This window comes from Haemaphysalis longicornis, unplaced genomic scaffold, assembly GCF_048455015.1.
Source record: "Haemaphysalis longicornis isolate Haplotype H1 unplaced genomic scaffold, Haemaphysalis longicornis Haplotype H1 scaffold_12, whole genome shotgun sequence".
Lineage (NCBI taxonomy): Eukaryota > Metazoa > Arthropoda > Arachnida > Ixodida > Ixodidae > Haemaphysalis > Haemaphysalis longicornis.
The window spans coordinates 27,392,981-27,416,886 of NW_027526225.1; the positions used below are offsets into that span (position 1 = coordinate 27,392,981).

The 23,906-nt window shown below is 48.7% G+C and overlaps 1 protein-coding gene across 5 annotated transcripts in view; it reads left to right on the forward strand.

Moving 5' to 3' along the window:
• LOC144162516 (protein disabled-like) overlaps positions 1 to 22,358 on the forward strand; it is an 89,296-nt gene extending 66,938 nt beyond the window's left edge. For 3 of the 5 annotated variants that reach the window (XM_077693080.1, XM_077693077.1, XM_077693081.1), the window contains 3 exons: positions 6,180 to 6,410; positions 14,633 to 14,842; positions 18,200 to 22,358. In XM_077693080.1, coding sequence (XP_077549206.1) covers positions 6,180 to 6,410; positions 14,633 to 14,842; positions 18,200 to 18,304 — 546 coding nt within the window. In that variant the 3' untranslated portion in view covers positions 18,305 to 22,358. The remainder of the gene's footprint in view (positions 1 to 6,179; positions 6,411 to 14,632; positions 14,843 to 18,199) is intronic. The other 2 variants (XM_077693078.1, XM_077693082.1) reach the window with 2 other exon arrangements.
• Positions 22,359 to 23,906: the final 1,548 nt, after the last annotated feature.

Below are 23,906 nucleotides of genomic sequence, written 5' to 3' on the forward strand. Positions count from 1 at the left end.
GAGGATTCCCCGAGGCCATAGGGATACACGGGAAAATCGAATGTTGGACTGCTTCTCGGGGAGTCCGTGGTGAGCCCGAGACTGTAAATCGAAGAGGCCCAGTCTGAGCAGCGCAATAGCGGAAGTACGTCACCGCTGCGGAGCGCAGCATCATGGGAGGCAAGGCCCGCGCGCCGTCAACAGCGGAGAGTAAGTCGAAAGGAGGAGGAAACTCGGAGCGACGATAATGCGCGGTTTTTGATTTACGATTTCTCAGCTAATACTCATCGCTTTAACAAAATTCTTGCGGGAGGAGATTGCAAATACATTGCTTTATTTGGGTACATGTACATCCATGCATCGGCAGAAGGTATTTCAGGACCCCTTTAAATTTAGTCTGCTGTGAATGATGGTACATCGCATTTGGGTCGATTGTCACTCAGACTCCCTTATTTAAAATGTAGGCTGATGAAATCTTGATCAAAACAAAATCGGAGCGCTTGCTCTGAAGCATCAGAGATATGCAGGTTCTAAAAAGCAGTTTAGTTGATAGAGAGTTTTAGCATATCGTTACTGTGTTTGCATTACAGTTTACCGTGTTACCTAAGGCCAAAGTTTCTGTTTACCGCTAAAAACGGTAGGACACGTTGTAGCACACCGTTTTTACGGTTTGCGTATTCCGGTCGCCGTGGCACAGGTAGCAACGTCTGATGAATTAGTCTCGAAGCAAATCATGCATAATTTTGTTGCTCATATCTATTTGCTTTCGTTTAAAGTAGCTTGAATTCAGTTCACTTTTCGGGTCAAGCGGTCTCAGTAACTGTAGTTGTTTTGAAAATATTCTAGTTCACTGTAATACTGTAGCCATCACCTGCAGGGCTTCAAAAAGAAAACGTGTCAGTGGCGCCATCTACTGAGCTGAGTTAAAATCTAGGTAGAATAGAATTAGCCCCCGCACTAAATATTTAGGCAAGAAAGGAGTAAAATATGTTGTAGCAATTACTCAATAACCTAAACTACCTTGCCCAGCACAATTTTGGAGGCCAAGAAGCACTTTGCGAGCTCAGAAACGTATCTGAATTTTTTGAGGCGGGCAAGGCACTAGTAGGGGGCTGCCATTTTGCTCACCCTTCTGAAAAAAAGTTTGTCGTTCGCCTGAGCATTATTTAGCGAGAAAAACGTAATAAACAGCATCGAGTAAGATTACTTGTATCGCCTGTACCAAGCACAAAGCACCGAGCGCGCTGCATTTGCTGTAACCAATACGCGAGGGTAGACTTCGTCTGCTCAGGGAGCTCGCTGGCGACAGTAAAGCCTGTGACAGCCAGTCACTGCACAGTCGACTCCCGCAAACACGGTAGGCGGTAACGTAAACGTGGTAACGCTATGCTGAAGCTCTCTAATATTTAAAGAGAAAAAAGTACAGTAAGAGCAGAGAACTGGCCTTACGAAATCAAGCAGACTGACGGAATAGGAGGACGTGGTTCTAAAAACTAAACGGAATGCAGGGCATGCAAATTAGATGACATAGGCTGTACCAAATACAGGGTGTGGGCTGCAGGCAGAGAGTACTACTTTTTTTTTTTTTTATTGTACCCACAAAAAGACTTCCGCAGCTTTCTCAACGCATCTTTCCGGATTTGTAATCATGGCTACGGGCTTCTGAAGGTCGTTCCAGTCAGGAACAAAAGGCAGAGTAGGTTGGTTCTTGCTTTGCCTTGTTTGTGTGGTCGACACGTGGCCTTGCGATGCTCTGTAATGTCCCATCACTTGCCCAATGTCCAGTACCGAGCAGCCTTCAAAATGTTTTCCAAAAAGCTCAATCGCACAATGTGTGCATTACCAAACAAGCACAGCTGATCCGCCATTTGTTGATGCGCTCCTTTTAACCCTCTAGCCTTTTCACTGCTGGTTTTTTTTTTTTTTTTTTTATGTAGGTGCGGTGGAAATTTTATGCTAGTAATGCACTACAATACTCTGGTGGACACGTAAACACTACATTCAGGATAACCCCATCCAATTAAACCGTACCGAATACAAACAAGTTACTACTTACAGCAGCACCCGCCGCGGTAGCTCAGTGGCTAAGGCGTTGCGCTGCTGAGCACGAGGTCGCGGGTTCGATTCCCGGCCGCGGCGGCCGCTTTTCTGATGGAGGCGAAAAGCAAAAACGCCCGTGTGTACGAGATTTCGGCGCACGATAAAGATCCCCAGGTGGTCAAAATTAATCCGGAGCCCTCCACTACGGCGCGCCTCATCGCCTGCGTTGCGTCGGCGCGTTAAACCCTACAATCAATCAAATCTACTACTTACAGCAGGGGCCTCAAACTTGCATCAGTGAGCGGGCTGCAGCGAAGAAATTTATTCCCCCAAGTGCCAGGATGCAAAGGAGGTTGAAACAAAGGGGGAGGGGTTAACATTGATTGATTGTGGGGTTTAACGCGCCGACGCAACGCAGGTTATAAGGCGCGCCGTAGTGGAGGGCTCCGGATTAATCTTGACCGCCTGGGGATCTTTAACGCGTGCCAAAATCTCCTACACACGGGCGTTTTTGCTGTTTGCCTTTATCAGAAAAGCAGCCACCGCGGCCAAGAACTGAACCCGCGACCTCGTGCTCAGCAGCGGAACGCCTTAGCCGCTGAGCCACCGCGGCGGGTGGGAGGGGTTAACAAAATGTCAGCTGATGCTCCTATCTGAAAGAAGCAAGTCCTTTTCCATACCTTGTAAATATGACTGGTAATTTCTGAATGCAATTTGGCGTCGTGATTTGGGAAACATATCGATACCGAACTCCAGGATGACTAAAACCTGGGCGCCGATTCTGAAATGTGAAATATTTGCACCACGGTGATGCTGCATCACATGCTGACCGCATTGGTTCCTCACGAAAAAAAAATGTTTGAGGCCAGTCTTGTGCATCTGTGTTGCTTACCAGAACAAAGCATTATTGATCGCAGTAGATGAGAAAATGATGCGAGTGCCAGGTGCAGGGTGCAAAATAAGTGCGAGATGCAGTGTTTTCCTTAGCAGCGTGATGTCGCTCTCTCCCAGGCCATAAATAATGCTGCGACACGCACCTAAGCGCACATGGATGCATGTTAGCGCCAGAACCCAGAGCTCGATGCGCGGCTACGACATTTTCACCACATCAGTGCAGTAAAAGTGTTTGACGCAAAGGCGAGCAGGAAAAGAAATATCCACAAACATTTTTAACTTCCGCAGAAGCCCGGAAAACTCCGGTCAAGACGTCGTCTTCTCATTAGCAATGGGCAACTGCGTTCACAGGGTCATGAAACGCCCCGTGTTGTTCGCCCAGCCCTGAGAGCAATGTAGAGTGTTCGATTCACAGTCGCAGTGGCTTGCGACCATTGTGCACCCAACTTGACAGCACCCAAGTTGAGTGGCCTGCAAATGCAGGAGAGGGATGTCCACTCTGGGAACATGAAGCCGTGAAAGGTGTTATTGTCACGAAGCCAAAAACGACAGAGTTGTCTTGACGGGAAAGCAAGCTTATTGGAGCAAACTTGTGCCCCCCTAACAACTCAAAGAATAAACAGCAGTCAACAAAGGGACGTGCTCAGACTGGTGTCGGTGAATCGAATACTGCAGTGTCTGCTCTGTGGGCATTTACCTCTCAGCTTGAGTGTTTCTCAAACTGTCGAATTACATCCAGAACACTGTAGATCATGGTTTCTCAAAGTGGGTTCCGCGGAACCTAGGAGTTCCGGAGGCCCCTCCTCGGGGTTCCGCGACCCACTGATCAATTTTCCCTGGTTCCGCACTCGCCAAGTAGCTTAGATGGCGAACCCTAGGTGCGGTCGATCTAAGGAACCTCCATTACTCACACCCGAGTGTCAGTAAGCACATCTCAGTGCATAACACAAAGGCGCAAGCCGCGCAATAAATCCCGCCAGCAGCTTGTAGCCAGCCAGACTCCAAAAATGGGCCACGTGGTTAAACTATTGCACTTGAATCTCGGCCTTATATTACTCCCATGCGCATCGCTGCTGCTTGTAGATAGGTGCCGCTAGCGCACGTGCTCGCGTATAGTCAACATTCACGTGCAATAAATTCAAAAGCAAGCAAGCTTGCTTCCTTTTGAATTTATTGCACGTGAATGTAGCGTGAACGGAATGAAAAATGGCGGGGTTCCTTGGCACGTAACGGAGCTTAGCAGGGTTCCCTGGGACCAACCAACACCCCTGAGAACCCCTGCTGTAGATGAAAGAAGATTATTATAGGCTGGTGACGTCAGTTCATTACACTCTCCCTATCAAAGGAGATAACGCGTGCAGCATACAAAATAAAGAATGGAACATGTGCTTCACTTGGCCTGCAGATAACACAGATAACACAGTCCGGCACAGCTGGTTGGCAAAAACAAAACAAATAAACAAACCCAATGCACGGTTCGCGGCAATGTCAACACGTTTTTGAGCTGACTCTGGCCATTCGTGTCCTTGGCTGTGCGAGCAAGGCGCGCACTCGCGGATTCGCAAATAAAAATAAATGAGCGAAGACACTCATGAGCGGGCTGGGCCGCAATCGAAAAGTCAGCAGGCCGAGACCCCTGACTTCGAGGGTTACAAAATAATTACGTGTGGAAAGTCCAGGTTTCGGAAAACAAACTTTGTGGTCTGGTATTCCTCAAGGCAACACACCATACAAATTGGCAGCTGGCAGCTAAACCACAGGTAGTGAGAGACTCCCTTCGCTGCTTTGATCGCATCTCACTCGCCATGGCAAACACAGCCACGCTGCTGAGGTAAGAAAAGGCGATGCGGAAGGAGAAACATGCACTTCATCTGTTCCCTGAAATTTATCTATCCTCTGCGATCCATGTGTTTGTGTGACTTTCCAATAGACTGTGTGACACGTCCGCAACAATTTTTTTTACCCAAGTTGTCTCGGGAGTGGCAGTGAACGGTTAAGTCTTTCGTTACGGTGGAAAAATGCATGATTGTGAGTGCTTCCACAAAATATTTTTTTTTCCCTTGAGATACTGGATACATTTAGCAGTGCTATGTACAAAATTTTAGCTTATAGATTGCTCTTTCAAATGCATAACTGCAGTTTTGTGAGAGGTACAAAGATTTACAGTTTATTCGTCAAATAAACAAAAAATGCGCAAAACAAGTATACACACAATACATACGGCCGATTGTACTGAGCCTAAAAATTATTTTAGGAATTCTTTGATGTGCAAGTTTTTTCTACGTTCCTAAACTATTTTTCAATAGGTATATAAATCAGCACTGTACACCAAGTTCTGGATTTTTGTGGGCCCACCAACCTAGTGGTCCTGGTGGCTGTGTCACTCCACGAAGCCACTCGAGAGTAAGTCAGTCCCTCTAAAATATGCATCCAAGCATACTTTCTTGTGTTCTCACACAAAATACTTACATCAGTGGCAAAAAACAAGGGAAAAAAAATCAATCGCTTTTGAGAAGCGGCGTGCGTCGCTCTGCAACGCTAATCTGACATGAGTGCCAGGCTGTCTTGAAGGTGATAATGCAATTTGGCGTGGTGCTTTTGGCAAAATATCCCCGCCGCATTTGTCCGCACCGTACACAGGAAAGTAAAACCACAGCCGTCATATAGGATGCATGCTTTATTTATAAATGTAGCGCGAAGTCAAACACGAACCTAACTCCCCACACGTGTCAAAGTGCGAGGCCGTTGAATGGAAGCGTCTTCATCATAACTAAAATCTGACGAACCCACATCGTTGCTGGAGTCATCACTGCTGCTGGTATAAGAAAAATCCTGCCACAGCTTTCCGCTTTTGCTGAGCGCGCCAAGAAGTAGACACCATTTTCGCGCAACTCGCCGCTATCGCGGGTTCAAATTTTACTTGCGACGCCGTCTCCGCAAGTGAAATGTAAACAAACGATAAGGAAATCATAAAAGGAGTTGCGAATAAATACACCAGATGGCGTTAGAAATGTAAACAAACGATAAGGAAATCATAAAAGGAGTTGCGAATAAATACACCAGATGGCGTTAGAAATGTAAACAAACGATAAGGAAATCATAAAAGGAGTTGCGAATAAATACACCAGATGGCGTTAGTTATCCACAAGGTGCCATTTTAAGCTTTCGCGACGGGGCGTTTGAAACCATTGAAACTCCGTGTCCGATGGCCTACGGTGTTGTAAAGAAAGAGTTCAGGAGTGGTGCGTGCGTTCCCGTGGCTGCAGGTGGTGCCCTCGACGCTGCAGCAGCAGCACCGCGCCGTGCCGCCGCCGCAGTCCCTGGCACTGTCCTCACAGCCAGCCCCCTTAGTCACTGCGTCGCTGCCGCCCACACCGCTGCCCGACCTGCTGGCCGGCCAGGCTGCCGGTCTCCTGGGGAGGGCTCCCCCGCCCCCGCGCCATCGCCAGCTGCCCCCGAGGCCCCCGCCCACCGCCTCTTCCTCCTCTCTGGGCACGGTGCGTTGCCGGTCCCTTCCCTGCTCGGCCAATGACCTCTGCTTGTGTCAAAAGTTGCAACTGCTGCAAAACGGTGCTGGCCTTCTGCCGATAACACTGGCAGCAGCTGACATCAAAGCTGTAGTCCCTGATAATATGGCTATTGTGCCATCCAAGGCCTTCAAGGGGGGTCCCTTTTGTGATAAAAAGTTGCAAGCAGACCGCACATCGGTCGACTGCAGTGCCCTCTCAATGTACTGGCCCTTTTTGCCACAGAGCCTCATACGAATATATTCCAGAGGGAGATCTGGCGATGATGTCTAGGCCGGCCACGTTTCAGCAAGCGTGCCATTATGTATTGGTGCAATGTACTAGAAGGTAAGGTGTGTCTTGTGGGGAAAAAAAAACAAGGGAGAGCGGGGGTCCCTTTCGCAATGAAAAAATTCCATGGAACGCAGGCGTTCCCCTCCTGTTGCAGGCAGCGCTGCTTACAAGTTTTAAATGCAGAGCATTTCTTAGCCTCGCCTCTTCCTGCGTCGGACGGCGTCCACAGCTTCGCGTCCGCAGCAGGTGCGCCTCTCCTCCTTCCCTCCTCTCTCTCAACAGCAGCTGGCGCGCATGCGTCGTAGTTAGCCCGTTCGCTCCGTCGCGGTCTCGGCGTAACAGGTGCGCGATAGCAGCGCGGTGGGGCGTGGAAGGGCGCGCGCTGCTTGCGCATGCGCGCTCTCCCCCCTGTACTGCTCTCCCTCTACTGCGTGCGCTGCAAATATAAAACGGCTAGCGGTCGCTAGTGCTTCAGTGACTGCGTTGCTCCTTCCTTCCTTGGTTGAAGGAAGGAAGGAAGGAAGGACCCTAACGCGACTTTACTCTCCTCTCTCTACCCCAAACCAACACCAACGCAACTACGACCCAACTACCCACCCTAACGCGACTTTACGCGGCGTTAACGACCACCAGTGCTCTGCATTTACTCGTGTTCCCCTCGCGGGAAGGCGCGGGAATTTTTTTAAATCAAACTAGACAGTTATTTTACGGGTTTTATAAAACTTTGCCGTGAAATAAAGAAATAAAACTATTTAAAGCAATAAATAAGGATTAAGTTAACAAACAAAGCTTCTAAAACCAACTGGTAAGCAGCGGTTGCCAGGTGTACTGCTTACAACAGGAGTTCCTCAGCAGCATTTTTCGTCGCAAACCCCCCCTAACCGCCCCCGAATGACACACCTCTCTCTTCTAGTACGTTGTAGAAGAGAGGTGAAGAACATGCTATGGTTACTGGCTGTAGCTCACGAACTGGCTCAAAAGTTGTCTGCGGCTACGAAAAGCAACAGTGCTGTTGTAAGTGAATATTTAAAGTTGTTTTATCAGTAGAATGGTTGAGTTACAAAAGATTTATTTGTCGGCAATTATTTGGAAGCTTTACGTAAGGTGAGCAAGAAAAGAAATGTTACCCTTTTTTGTTTATTTTTGTTTCGAGAATGAAAAGAAGCCGTGTGGCTAGCCAAGTCAAGTAAGCGAGGAACATCGCGAGGTACCTTGGCTGCACCTACGATGCCACGTGATTGCAGCGACAGATTTCTCTCTAGTGTATATTACAGTCTACGCTCGTTACAGCGGATCCGGCAACAACGGACTTCCGGTTGCAACAGACCATTTCTGTTAGTTTATTTGGTCCCCGTGCATTTTAAGTGGAGTCCACTCCGCTCATAACGGATCCGGCTAGAGCAGACTATCAGCTAAAACAGACTAAATTTTAGGCGAAAATTGTTTCGACTAGTGGACTTCCACGGGGCCGGCACCCAATATGCTTTCTCTTTGTTTAGTTTGGCAAGAAAACTGTCTGGCAACATTGCTGGCAGCCGGGTCGTAGGCGCAGCCAAGCCAAGCCAGTGGCCTTGTTTATTTATTTATTTGTTTATTTATTTGTTTGTTTATTTTTGGTGCGACCAGCGGCAGGGTAGCTCACTTAACTGTCGGATAGAGTAAGCATAAAGAACACTGTCATAGCTTTTGCCGCACGAGAGCTGGATCTCGTACACTACGCCTTCTGTACACTCTCTAAAGCTATTGGCATGTTCCTTGCTGCATTTTTTGCTGTTTCCGGGCCCTGCATTCACCGAACTGCACGTACCGCCAAGTTTCCTAGGCGCCGAAAAGACAGCACAGACGCCTGCATGGCCACCTGCCTTCTTAATCCTATGGGGCCCGCTATGCGCATACGGGATCACTACAATCCTTGGGGCCCCTTCTTCCCTTGTGCTTGGTGTGCATTGCTTGTGGGCTTCCCGTAGCAAAGCCTCAGCTAGCGCGCTGAGCAGCCCGCGTGGGAAACCTGCATCAGTGAGCCTTGCTATCTGGCCTTCAAAACTGGCCTGCACACCATGAGGGCATGACCTCTTCAACCAACTTTGATGAATGGGCTGATTTGTATGGCAGCAGGGTTTTCTTAGAAGGAGGCGCATATCTCCAGGAAACATGAATCATGGCAAAAGTGCAACACCAAACCAAGAAACCTGAGGCTGTTATTCGACTGGAACGTGTACGTTAAAGGGGCCACACAGACAAAATACGAGTGTGTTTTTATTCGGAAGATTTCGCACTTTATAGTGCCCCCAGCACTTGCCCGGCTGCAAATGATGCCATATTCACTGAGAAATTAATCAGTTTACGTTAAAATTTTGATTCTCCCGCCAAATTGTGTGTTTTCGGGACGTCAGCAATGGAGTCATAAGTGCGTGTATTTAAACGAACTTCCAGCGCATCATTCGGCTCTGCAGCCTTGCTTGCCGTCCGTCCTCTCAGATGTTGCTACCTAACTCGTCCACGGACCGTACTGTAGAAAGTAATCGTTTCATGAATAATGGGGTATCCTCGACAAACAGGATCACGTAAGACAACGTCGCTTACGCCAATCGGCCAGTGTTGTGTAAGACAACTTCAAAGCGGTGGACTTCTGGGCAGCTAAAACAAGCATAGTGCGCCCAGTACCAAAATTCCCCGCTTTTCCCCGAGGGGAAGAATGTGAAAGTGCGAATGCACGAGTTGAATGTGCGCGGTTCGGTAATGTTCGCGAAAGAGAGATCACACACACACAGACAACTACAAAGAAAGAAAGATGCATTTATTCACAGACACCTATTTGTGTTGTCGTTGTACTTGATTGCTAGAGCGGATCTCAGCTTTGAAATTTCGTGTCAGTATTCCTTTAAGCGGGTGCATTAGCCCTTCTCACGCCCGATTCCTGGCCAATCCCCCTTTGTGGGTATGTGCCATGTCAGCGGCCAGGCAGCGCGCGCCCATCTCCCCCCGTTGCCAAGGAAGACGAGGAGATTCCTGGCCAATACCCCACGTGGGTATGCTATGCGGACATCGCCGGTGGACGCAGGTTCAGGGTCGCTTAAGAAGTGCATTCGCACTTAAAACCAAAAGCAGTGCACATCGGTACTTATATGCTTACGTGTATTTTCATAACTTTCGTTGTTTACCACACCATTCTTACTGCTGTAAAATGAATATGCATTACATTTAGGCGCAAATAGCTTGATCAGCAAGCTTATAGCCGGTATTCAGTGGAGTGGAATGCATGCAGGCAACCAAGTGTGCGCCACCATATCTGTGGCCAAGCGTCTGTTGCTAGGTGACGTTATGCGCACGGCCCGCAGATCAGGCACCCCTCTTCTCCGCCATGCAACCGTGCGAGTGCGGCGTCACTCGTTACGTCGGGCTCCGCGGGATGGCGGTACTTGTCCATGCTAAGCACGACTGCGAAACACATGACTGTGTTTCACGTTACAAACTCAAAGTATTGCCTCGAGTTCAATGTGAGTGCAATTAATAACATCTCTGTTGACGCCACCGTTTAGAACATCTCTGTTGACTCCGCCATTTAGAATCGGATTCGAACGGAGCAGATAACGCACGCTGGTGTTTTTTTTTCTTCGGCGTGCGGGCACAGTGGCCCAAGCCGCGCCGTGTCCGTGGTGCATCGGCCATGTCTGTGGCCGTTTCCAGTGTTGCCAAGCGAAGAAATTGACCGCTAAACTTTTCAACGAATACCGCCTATAAGCCGTGCCCGATTTGTGTTTGCTTTTGCCGGCCTCAGCCAATCGCGCAGCTGGGCGCATATGACATCATTGGTTTTGTTGCGAGAAATGCACTTGTGGGTCGCATTGCCGTTCCCTTTTTTCCTAATTTATACAGCTTATTTGAGCCAAGTGTGCGTTAAAAGTGGTGTCAGTATGACTCTAGCGAGGCAATCGTTCGGATTAACCAAACTTTTGTTTTGTCTGCATGGCCCCTTTAATTAAGGTGAAGTTTGTGGGCATAATGGGCCTAGCTACGGGATAGCGAACTACCCCGGCTAGCTTCGTTAGAGACGTTGAGCGCCAAAGCGGGCTCGTTGGTCCCTTGCGGGCTAGATGGGGTTCAGGGTGTTCCCCCACGCCCGGAACTAACCCATCCAAAATGCCCCAGAGAGGTTCGCGGCGTCCACAAGGGAGACGCCGCGACGGGTTCGACTCACCGACACAGGTGACGACAGGCTCCAAGGGGCCAGGACGAACCAGGGGGTTTATTGGCGGAGTGGTACAGCGCATAATAACGCCAAGACAGGGTTAAAGGGACACTGAAGTGAATTTGTCAAGCTCCCGTTTTTGCTTGCACTGCGTAGACTGGCTCAAATTAGCACACTTTTCATCGTTTATTCGGTTGACAAATCGGTAATTATTTTACAAAGCGCGAAAGAAGAAAAACTACCATGCGCGGTTTGCGGCGGCCGCACCAACTAAAGCTGTTACGTTAGGAGGAGCGGGCACCGTGATTGGACGATGCCCAAGGTGAGCAACCAAACAAGTTTCGGTTTCGGTTTCGGTTCTGTAAAACACAACCGTTGGCGTTGTTGGATGGGCATTCTCAATAACTCAGTAATCATCGTACCGCGCTTCTGCCATGTTGTCAGCTGTAAAAATGCATAAAGATAAGACTCCTAGGACGGATTGGAATCGTAGCATTCACTAGCCGAAACCTACGCAGTGCATGAACGCCCTCCGCGTACCCGCAGACGCCCAAATGTCATGCGCTTTTCCCCCATATTTGGAGCTTGCCTCCCTCATGCCTGTGTCGTAAAAAGCGTGTTCGCACCAGGCCAAGGGTCTGTTCATTCTGGCCTGTGCCCACTGCCTGCAAGCAGTCGGTGCTTATGTCAACAGCACGCCAACGAGAACTCGCTAGCGCGCCAGTGCCAGCCAGCGCGCGTTTTGTGAACTAGTTCGTGGAGCCATGAACGTTGCGGCCCCAAAAAAGGTGAACTCAATATAGAAAACATCGGCGGAAAACGAAAAAGTTAACTTACAAAAAAAAAAAGAAAAAAACGCAAGTACCCGCGGGGATTCGAACTCGTGACTTGCAAAATACCTGCGGTGGCAAACCTAGCACCCCAGACCGCTCGGCCACGGAGGGGGCTCCGCTGGCAGCGATAATATAGGGTATATATTGTACAACCAGTTTACACTTTTATTTAGTTTTGGCATTTCAAGCAGCTTAGGTGACTGTTTGTTGTATTGCGCTCGTGCATTAAGCGTCGCCCGAGTTTCCACACTAGCTCACGTCTACCAATTGCATTTCGTAGACGGAAAAGCGTTCGCAGATGCGTAGTCGTGCTGCTGACTGCTGTGGTTGTTCGCCCAGCGCAAAAAAGTGCTTCCCGCACCCTAGTTTTTTGCTGTACGGTAAAAATATCAGTTGATTTTATTTCCTTAGTACCTATATTGACTTCGCTGACTCTTCTCCCGCCTTCAAGAGGCCTTATATTTTCCTACTGGCATACCAGTCAGCGAAGCGTCGCATGTGCGCTTGTGCGCAGCGCTTGTGTGAAGCGACCTTGACTTGGAGCTAGATACAGTGTACAAACTAACCAAGTAAAGAAAGGCAAATTCTACCATTCACAAGCGTGTCCTGGCTTCGTTTCAACTGAGCGAACGAATTGCGACGACCCGTCGGCGGCCGGCGGACGAAACGCTGGGCCGACTGACTGTCTGAAGGCCGGGGAGCCGTGCAGTGCAGCCAATTGCCAGCTTATCCCCTCCTGACGTCACACGAAAACGCCGCAGAAAATGGGCGAGCGTAAAGAGAGGAGGACAGCATTTTCGAATTAATTTTTCTACTGAATAAAATCGCGTAAACGCGCCCAGGGTGGTCGAAGCATGGCCTGGGGACTCCGGACTACAATTTGCGAAAGTAATCCCGCAATGTTTACATATCACTTCAGTGTCCCTTTAAGAACTACACTGTACCGACGCGCGCCTCAAGGTCGGGCTCGAGCGGGCCGCGACGGCTGAGGCGACACAGGGCTGCCGGCGAGGCGGGACTAGCCTACCTCGCGCGTCCGATTGGGGTCAGGAACCCCGCTCTGGACGGGTGGCGGCGAGGGTGCGATACGAGCCACGATCCCTCGCGTTCCCTATACTCTAGCCTCCATCTCCTTTCCGAGCCAGGAGAGCGATCCCCGAGAGCAAGAGAGAGCCAGCGAGAGAGAGACCCGCGAAACGTGCGCGTCGCGGTTATAAGGCGCGGAGGAGAGGAGGCAGGTTCCCGGGTGAGGAGGAGCGGCAGCGGCGGCAGGACAGTCGGTGCCCGCTGGCGCGTCGGCCCGCGAGGCGACGTCACGTGCGCGGGAAAGTGCGCTCGTTCGAACATCGCGCTCGCGGGAGGAGGAAAGGGGATCAAGCGGATCCCCACAAGTGTTGAAGGGAGTTCTCAAAGGTAGTGACTGTGTCATGTGACAGCTCTTGTGAGTGGCCTGGTGTAGAAAGAAACAAGACTAAAAAGTCATCCACATACCGAAATATGCGTACAATGTTGTTTCCATCCAGGCTGTTCAAGAGGGTATCAATCAAAAAGGGTATCAAAGAGGGTATCAAAGAGGGCACGGTCATACTGAGCTATCAGAAGGACACTCAATGCGAGTGCCAAGCAGGATGCAAATTGAAAAGTGCATTCTCCGGGTTGAAAAAGAATGTCATGTCTCTTGAACATGCGAAGTAGCTTCTGCTTTTGCACAAAAACCTGTGAAAAATCAAGGCCTGCGAAAAAAAAAAATTGATATTCGATATTCAATTCGGTAATTCGATTCAATATTCAGTTTGAAAGTTACTATTCGGCATTTGCACTAGAGCACTGCACGGGCCTGATTTTAAGGCCCGAGCCCGGTCCGAGCCCGCTTCGCGAAGCCCGAGCCCGGTCCGGGCCCGGGCATTGATAAGTGAGCCTGGCCCGAGCCCGGCCCGGGCCCGCCATCTCAAGCCCGGGCCCGGCCCGGCCCGGTGATTTATTTTTTGGCATAGGGAGGGCCCAAGCGTGTGTACCAGGCCCGATCTTTGACGCTGAAGAAAGTTTGTTTATTATATTCCGGGCGATCAGAAGGAGCATCAAGTCTGTACAAGCACGTCATGAACTGAAAGCAAAAAAAATAAGGGTTTCAAAGTGCACGCAGTTTAGCTTTCACCGTCTGCAGTTCACGCCACATCGGCGTAATAATAGCTCGTATTCTTAGACGAGAGACACTATCACCTTTGATTACCAGACTCTTGGCAACTTCACGTGGTTGTCTCGGCCACAAGTTGGTATTGCTGAAATTTTTTGATCCGCATTTGAATCAACGAGTATGTACGCACGTTGAAATACTTCACCTGCAGTGGTCGTTAAGCGGGGGTGTTTCTCTGGCATGCGTGTTTGATTCCCTGCCACGGCAGCCGCATTTTGATTGGTGCGAAATCTAAAACACACGTGTACATACATAGACATAGGTGCACAGCTCCAGGATATCTGAATTAATTCGTTCCCCTCTTGGGCATTCTTTGTAATCGTATCTTTGGTATGTTATACACCAAAATATAAAATCTTGATGAAGTACAAGAAATGTCATTAAAATTGCAGTATAGTGGCCATCAGACCTAACAAAACAAGTTTTTAAAACAATGTGTAGAACTAACAGCAAGAAGCGCGTAAAAATAAACCAAGAATATTCATTTTGGTGCTCTCTTCTACACTTCACGTCGGACCTATTAACGGCCGTGCCTATGAATTCAAGCCTGAGCCCGGCCCGGGCCCATGGCATCGAGCCCCCGGCCCGCCAAACATCGACATCGGGCGGCCCGGGCGGGCCGGCCCGGGCCCGTGCAGTGCTCTAATTTGCACACCCCTAGAAATACTAGCAGCAACAGCACGCGGTGGTGTTGTGTGTGCAGGAAGGAGGGAGCCGGTGGCAGACGTTTGAGGAGGAGGGCCCGCCTCCGCCGGCCTTCCCTCCTCCACCTCCCCCTCCGTTGGTGGACTGCACGTCCCCTCCGCCTCCGCTGCTGCAGGCCTCCTCGAGCGACATCTTCAGCCGCCAATCGGACGACCCCTTTGCGGACGAGTTCTTCGCCTCTGCCACCACGGCTCTCCCACAGCAGCAGGTCAGTCGAGTTTTGCCGCTTCAGAAGAGACAGTTCAGCACGTCTTCCTCCACTGCATTGTTTACGCGGACTCTAGATCAACCTTACTATGCAACATGACACATATAGGTTGTGTGCAACCAGTTACTTTGAGAACCATTTTAGGCCCGTAGCCTTGCCGTCCTCAGCAGTGCCTAGTCCTAAAATATCTGTTCTTATACGCAAGCGACGCCAGGTTAATTAAAAAATTTCACATCTTTCCACTCTGAGGCTTTTGTGCTTGCCTTTTCCTGCCTATAATTTCATTAATGCTTCTCTCAGGTTGAATCACTCTTCTGCCGTCCTCTCTCTTAGGCCTTTCTTCCCTTTTGCCCTCTTCTAACAGAGTAGCGGAAACGCAATTTTGCACTCTGGCTAAACACTCTCTTTTATAATAAAGAGCTTCTCTCTGTCCGTGAACGATAATTTGATGTCCTCTCCTCAAATGTAGCCATACGACTTTGAGTTATTGATTAATTTGCTTTCGCTCTACAAAGAGCTAGCGTCTGCGTTAGCTCAGTTGGTAGGGCGACCGCCCTAGACAGGCAGTAGTCTCAGGTTCGAACCCTGGACCAGAGCAAATTTTTCTTCAACTTGGAAGTTTCCGAGAAGGCTGTACGGGTTTCCGTTGTACCCGTACAGCTGCATTTCAAGTGGATGGGAAATTTTCCTTTGTAGCAATTTACTCCAAACTTGGGGACTTCACCTAAATCTGGTTGATTAACAGCCAGTTTTAATCAGGAGGACGCAGTGTGTCGAGTAAGATGCAGTGTGCCTTCAAATCACAGAAACTCGCAGCATAGTCATAAAGGTGGCGCAGTGTGCAAGCACAACGCCCACTGCGTTGCCCAAAAGTGAAATCAGTCTCGTTGGAAAAAAGACTTTATAGCGCTGTGGACATGCCTCTTAGATGAAGCCTAGAAGACCTTTGTTTTGGAAAGTTGAAACTAAGGTCCATGCCTGTCGCCAAAGATCTACAAAATGCCATTCTAAAGCCCCCCCCCCCCCACCGATTACAGGTACAGTAGAACCTGGATGATATGAATCTCACGGGACCTTCGAAAAACACTGGTATCATCAGAAATTCGTATGAACCAACACCGATAGAAAAATTGAGCACTCAAAAAAAGTTTTCGTTTATTTCTTTTGTTACTTTCGCGCAAAGGAATCTGCGATTTTTTTCTGCTTTTTTTTTTAACCTTCGAGCAGTCCTTTCTGGAGCATCTAAAACTTTGCACTGGTATCCTCACTCGCAGTGCCCAAGCTCGCTACATGCCACAACAGTCAAGGCGTGAACCGTGTGGTGCGTTTTTACACGTGATTCGTGTGCGCCGCCGTTGTGCGTGCGATCTTTTCACGCCCGCGTCGACGATTCCGCACCACAGCATCTTCTGCCTCAGTCAGAAAGTGACTCGCGACGCGAGCGGCAGTGGGAGGAGCCTGATGACTTGCGCCAATGAGGACGTGCGTGCCTCGTGGCGGCAGTTTCGAAGCATTCGAGACGGCCGGCTGGCTCCGCCAGAGAAGTTTAGGCTTACCACCCCGGCAGATATTTCATGGGCGCTTGCACTAGCGGCACAGATGATGTTTTATAGTACCGTTTTCGTCCACATTATCAACTCCTTTACCGCACAAGCAACTTTGTGTGTGCCTTGAGTGGCATATTAAAGAGCGGTTGGAAGCGGTCACTCGAGCGCCATCCGCGCGCAGCGTGCGGGTGGTTCTGCGGCGACGTCAGCACACCTGTGGCGTGCGCAGTGCATTTTCGCGAGCAGAAAACAACAGTTCAGCCGTTCCTGGAGAAAGATGACGAAGAGGGGGAAGAGAGCCCATACATCACCGTCGCTTGCTTGCTCGGCAGTCGGGCGCCTCGCCGGGTTGTTCGTATCATCCGCTGGGCCGCGCAGGTCCGTTCGTAACAGCCGAAATTTTTCTCGTTGCAAACAGTGCAATTTCACCAGGACTTCTCAGAAATTCTTATTACCCAGCATCGTACCATCGAGATTCCACTGCAGTTCCAGGTGTCTGTGGCCTGTTGAGGCCTAAATGTGAATTTTGTTGCATACAAACAGCCATACTCAGAATTGTAGTCTACTGCAGTACGACCAAGGTGAGATTGCTCGATGGTGGCTGAGCTAAGCATAAAACTGAGATAGCCGAAGTCAGAATACGGAGCCCTATGCTCTAATGGGGTCCACAAATCTGGTTGAATGAAGTGCTCCCATTGAATTAACTGAAGTGTAATTAACAAGAGTTGACTGCATTTTCACACGAGCCAGACTGTAATAGTAATAATAATAATATTAACAGTACTTTCTTGCTCCTTTAAAGGGGCACTGACACAAAAATTTTGCATCTTGTTTTTTTTGTTGCGATAAGTAGCTAGTGACCTACTTATAACCTGTAGAAACCTCATTTGCTTCAGCGTGCGACGGTTGTTGAATTAGAGGCATTTTCAATGCGGCCAGTCGCAGTTTCGGTTTCAGCGAGTGCCGTGAAACGATGGATTTTGTGGATTTTGTGTGAACAAAGCTGACCACGTGACCGTCGGAGGGATATCACAGAGCAGAGCCGCCGTAGCACTGTCAAATCCGCATCGACGGCAGTTTCTGCGAATGCCCCCACGTACTGATCTTGTGAGGCGCTTAATTAAAAAAGCGACCGTGGATGTGACGCAGGCGCTGCGAGTGCAAATGCTACCGCGGTTAAAGAACGACGCGCGACGCTCGAGACGGTGGGTGGCAAGATGCGCGCTGGGAGCAGCCGGCCGGTCTGCCTACAGGTCCGCCTACAGATGTGTTCGGCTTAGCACTGCGGCGGATATTCGAGTGCCGCTCTCGTAAGCGGTGCAGATGACAATTTTTAATGCAACCCGCCATCGCATCATTAACTCCTTTCTCATTAACTTGGGGACAATTTCGTGCAGCGGTAATAAGCTATCACTCGAGCTACCTGCGCTGGCCTGGGCCACTTCGCGGCCGTGGCCGCCGCCCGCACAGCGACCGTGCGGCTAGCTCAGTGGGCTTTTCGTGCCTCCAGCGCGTTTTTGCATCTAATGGTAATAAACAGTAATAGAAACAGAGTGCGGAAATCGCTGTAGAACTTTGGTCGCGGCCAGCTGCCCGATGAGCTGACGAAATCACGGCGCCTCCGCCGCCAACGATCGGGTCGTTCGTTCTCGAGAGCAGAAGCTCCGCCCTCCGGCCCTCCGATTGGAGCGGCGAGCCGGGCGAGACGGCGAAAAACGCCGGCAGTGCGGAAGCGGCAAACACAAACTCGTGACGTCTACTGCAACAGGAAGGAAAGACTTGTTAAAAGCATAATTCGATTGTTGCGCAGGACTGCCTGACCAGTGGTAGCCAAGCCAAGCCAGTGGCCAGCCTGCTTCCGCCGACCGGCTCGCCGTGGCCAGCGTCACCCCAGACGGCTTCCTTCAGCCGCTGAGGCTCTTCGATGCAGCGGCCAACCTTGGGCAGTGCTGGCCTATAAACTCTACCCGACCTGCTAGATTCTCGAACGTTTGTTAGATAGCCCCTCTCCCCCTTCAAGATTTCGCTCGGACTACTGTTTTCCGTGTGCCCCGTTCAATTGGAGGAAGCATCTCTAGAAGTGTGCTTGTCTCGGCTTGTCTCGGCTCGGTCTACCGTGTGATGCGCGACAACATGCTTCGCGGCGATCCACACGAAATGTCAGACATAAATGCCGGGGGTGCAGCGGAGAAGATGCTGGCCGTTTTTAGGCTGGCGAGTGTTTGGTAGCGTACTATGATAGTTCGACGCAAAGAGCTCTCCAAAGACCAATGTAGCCGTGCTCCGAAACACTCCCGTGTGCTTGCTTCGCCACGACACACTCGTCCCCGTGGCATAGCACATTGCAAAGTGTCGAGCTGAACATATTTTTCAAATAAAAACCAATCGTGTTGTTTGCGGAATGTGCCCTCGTGGGTGCAGAGATTGGTCATTCGGGAATTTGTGCGGCAAAGCAGCCATGTTTTGTCACTTGGGAGAATTTATAGTTGCCTGCAGTGGTCAGTCCAGGGAAACATGTGCGAAGGAAAACTGCAAATTGTGTGAATGACAGCTGTCACTTCCTACTTATTTTGTTTCAAGTAATGCACCCAATACATGCACAGCACGTGAGAAATGCAACGTCTGGTGTGCCCAGCAAAGAAGAGAGTTCCTAAATTTTGGTAATCAACAGAAAATGCCTCCCAAGGTTTGTTTGTTGATTGGGCACAAGAGCTTGCAATAACTCGAGGCACTTTCAGAAATTGAACTTCTGATGTGGTTTTTTTTTCTGGTGGCCATTTTTGCCTTCTTTTACCAGGGCGAACCGATGTGGCAAAATTGCAGTGCTTCCTTGATATGCCGTGGTGTCTTCCAGCGAATGTGGAAAGTCTCCGACCTTTTGGCAGCTGGCTGGACTCATTTTATGAGTCTGCACCAGTGTGTGGTTTCAATGTTGTCTCGCAGTTTTCGTCTTTGCTAGTGAAGACAGGACTCGACCGTAAGAGCAGCTCTGTTCGACTGGACGCCTGTTAAGTTTCATACACTGAGATCGCTTGGTTAGTGGACGTAACCAATCTTCCGTGTGAAAGAAAACACATAGTTGCATATCTTGTGTACTCATACCCACATGCTCAAACCTAGAAGTCTCTGGACCCTATGCAAGTCTGTTCAACAGAATGGCACCACACCTTGTGTCAAAAAGCGAAAGTTTCATAGAGTACTGTCTTGTTCCCTGTCAGAAGTGGCTGAATTTGTTAGTACAGCCTACCTGTCGTCGATCATCACAGTGGAAGAAGCGTTACACTTTTCCTTGTGTCATTTCGAGACACGCAGTGAAGAGGGCACAATTCGTCTTCCGTGTTTGCGTCCCGTTCGTGTCGCCCTTTTCTGGAGCAAACCACTACTTAGCACAATGGCTCTGAGGCGAGTTTGGTTTTGCGCTGTTGTAAACACGGCGCAAGTGATGCCAGCGTCGTATTGTTATTTGTCATCTTTCAGGACTGGCATGGTTTGTCCTAGGTGTAGTAGCGTTACTTTGAAGATGTGGCTACGAACTGTGTAGCCTCCACGGCCATATACCCAAACCTCTGAAGTAGTGAACTCTAAACGATGAGATTTCTACAGTGCTGTGAACAGTCTCTCCGTCTCCCCGTTTTCAAAGAACATTACCTGTCCCAACGACACTCGTTAGGCCTAGCACCAGACCTTGCTCATCGCAGCAACGCAAGCTTGTCTTCAATGAGTTTGTCAGTTTTGAGCCTATTCTAAATTGCCCCATCGTTAGCGCTTTGGCTAAGTTTACTTGGTGCAGATTTTAAAATATTCATTGTGTTGTATTAGAAAACCGTCACTGATGTGTTTTTAATGTCATCGATGTTTCAATGCTGGCTCAAAATTACTGTTAAACTACACAGCACCAGAATACCGGTTAACAATATCTTAGCTTTTTCACTTTAAGAGCTGCGACAGCGTGCGAGAAGGCGAGATACCATCACTATTTTTGTGGAATAGAATCGAGGGTAGCTCGAGTGAAGAAGAAACATCTCGAGTTGCTACGATATTAGAAATTTGAAGGGAATCGGTCCCTTTGCACTCGTAAACTGCCCCCAGACAGAAGTAGTAGCTCCACTGTGACGCTAACCCCATGCCTGCTTTGCGCCGTCAGCCTCGTTGGTGCCAAGGCGAGTTCGGTGGTGGTAGAACTTGTGCAGCCTTTCGTGATCCCTGAATTGCCCTTTGCAACCTAGGACTCCCAAACCTGTCGTGTTCCCTGTCAGCAGGAATTAAACTGTGGCTTTGTTCAGTGAGCAACTTACTGCGTTTTGCGAGTTACCGTAGCACAGCAGTTTACGCACCAGTTTCAGCGCTTGCGCAGAGCTTGGGCCAGTTGGCGGACGTTTTCTTCGCGTTTGCCGCACCGACTCAGCAATTGCGCTTGTTATTTGTGCCGATCCTAGGCACTGCAACTTTTCTCGTCTGTCAGACAGATAGATGCCAGTCGTGGCAGGTAGGGTTAGCGAAAGTAGCAGAGAGTTGTGCTGGTAGGGAAAAGGCTGTTCTTGACTGTGCGTTTCCCGACTCAGTTGTTGGTCGGTTTACAATGTTTAGTGTGCAGCTTTGCGCACTGCGTGTTGAGGCCAATGTGCGCAAATAACTTACTCGTTTTGTGCAGAGTGACTCGTTACGCACCAGCTGCAAAACTCCCCGTAGGGTTCCCCACTCATTTAGAACTGGTCCGTGTTAGTGGCCCCCTGCGCTAGGAGAGAACGGACAAGCTAACTAGCCTGCAATCTGTTAACACAAAGTTGATGTAGCACTCAAGTGCTTGTGACTGTCATAAAACCGTAAAAACATAAGTAGGCATTACCTAACAGAGTACTTCCCCAAAAATAGCAAGCTTTATTTTATTATGGGGGAACACTGTGGTCTTGAGGACATTTTTGTTATTTTTTAACCTATGTGCTTGAGATTTACACAGTAACTGTATTTTGATATCCTGAGGACAAATGTGCAGTCAATTTTTGTCTACGTGGTATAAGTTCAAAGTTGTGCGACATGTTATGCCAGTCGGCTTCGGGCAATTTTTTCATTATCTACCAATGAAAAACTGTAACACTTTTTATCCCTTTGTGCTCTAGATGGATCAAGGAGTACAACTATACCACATTAGTAATCTTAGCATTGTTTCTACAATTGCCCTTAACTTATTAAATGTCAGGTCATCAACTGCCAATGTTTTTGTAAAATGAACTTCGTAATATCTCATGCTAGCAAAAAGAAATTCCATATTTGTGTGGCTTTATTTCATTGTTCAGTTTGTAAGCTTACGAGTGCAGCAAAAATTATACGAATCTGACCAGTACATCCCAAGATATTGTACCCGACAATTGACCTCGTAAGAAAAAAAGAAGTGGTCCTGAGAAAACAAGGCGCGAAGTTTGGAAACATAGGGGCAAATGGTCATTTAGGCGACTTCAAGGGACGGCAGCTTCGCAAGTTCTTATGGTACAGCTGTAATATTCTGCAGGTAATATTTGGGGCCTCTAGACTGCAAATAGAATTAATAGAGGAAATTGACCAGTGTGTGTCCTCCTTGTCCCTAGCTAGGTGCGACTGTGCCAATACACTTTCCTCTTAGCTTAATTAACAAAGCAGGGGTGCTTGCGCAGACCGGATTCTGAAGCGGAGTTTTGAAACTGTTGTGTATCGATCAACTCTGGTCTTGTGCGGTTACAAGTCTGGAGAAAAGGATGCGCCGTGTGTTGTTTTGACGTGGCTCCAGTGATTGGCGCAGCTTCTGTTTTGCAATTGGTCACAGCTGGTCAGTTCTCTGTGTTGCTGCGAGCGCCTTTCTCATTTTGTGGCTGTGCGAGGGTGGTGCAATGCTCTATCGCGGCAGTGTCCTCCAAGTTTTTGTTGACTTGGCTTTACGAGATGATGCAGATGGGGACGCTACGTATAGTGAAATAAAATATACCATACGCCGGGAACTTGTGGCAATTTCATCGTCGGTAGTACCTAGTCTTGGTACGTGTATACTCGACACAACTCAAGTGTGTACTCGACCCTTTGAAGCTGTCAAAGCAAAATGTGCAATCATCCGCTACAGTTCCCACCCCATTTGCCTTAATAGGCTGTTGATGATGATGATAGCATGGTATCAAACTCTCCAGCACTTTATATACGACCTTTCGAGGCCTGAAAGCACAATTGCGTACTTACATCTGCCGTTCAGAGGTTGAAGTGAACGTTGAGAACAAAATAAAATGCACGGAAGGTGTTCGAATGCATGACATTAAATTTGGCTTAGATCATTATTTACCTTGCTCTTTCTACCATGCCTTAAAACAGGCATTCATGGGCTTTGCATTTGGCATAAAAACCAAACGAATGTTGCCGTTCAAGCACCGTTTTGAGAATCCAAGGTGATGACGGCTGGGACAGATGATCTTGTTCCAAATACGAAAGGAAAGGCTTTTTGACGCCATGACCAGTGATGTGGTGAATCTCAACTACTTCGTGCATGATTTCTTTTCTTGCACCGCAGTTTTTCCTTGCAACCAGGGAAACATTAAAAATTTTGTGGCCAGGCGAACATTTAGGCAGGCTCAGGCTAGTTCGCATTGTCGACTGCAGAGCAAGTTGCAGCCCATATAGGTTATAAAGTAGAGGTTTGTGAGCGCAGATTTCGTGATCGCAAATCAAAATCAAATTGTAAGAACCAACTGTGAATCAAATCATTTCTGAATGCGGGCATCTTATGCGTTTGCATGTACAGAACTTCTAGAACAGCTACATGAAAAAAACAATTGGGACAGTCAGGACTTGGAAACATCTGGGTGGTCATGTAAAATGGTCCGATGGAACAAACAATTTAAAAATAAAACTTTGTGACGAGACCAAAGCAGGACAAGGATTTGGCATACATTGCCATCAAGAAATGTGAATTCCTCAACATGCTACGAGTACAGGAGGTGCAGTCGTAGTCAAAAGCTCCCAGTCCCTCCAGTCATTGGTCCTTGCTAGGCATATGCTAGTGGTTGGCGTGACCTCACTGCAAACGTTGCCAACAATAACTCTCGATTTCTCACTCGTGCCATTATCTTGACTTTTTTCGGCTGTTCGTAAGCTTTACACAAGTAGTGTTCCACTCCAGTTAATGCGCACCTAAGTCGATAAACTTGTTTCATGCGAGGCTTGTGCGCTTTATTGCGCGGTTTCAATGTCGTGTGATGAAGCCTGAAGATTGCGCGTCATGCAGCAGAGCCAACTTTTATTTCACCAAGGATTTAAAAGTGCAAAAGATGGGGGGAAAACGCTTAAACAGGACTAGCGTCCGTCTTAAAGGCCAACTGCACTCAAAATTTCGACCTCTTGGAAGCCTTATTTTCGTATAGTCTGCCTAAAAAGACTCCAGGATACAAAATATGACAGCTCAAATAGTAGGTGTATCTATGGCACAAACAGCTGTCGAAAATGGGCAATTTTGAAACAAACTGAGAAGAGTGCAGCCATTACAACAAGTGACGTTGCAGCTG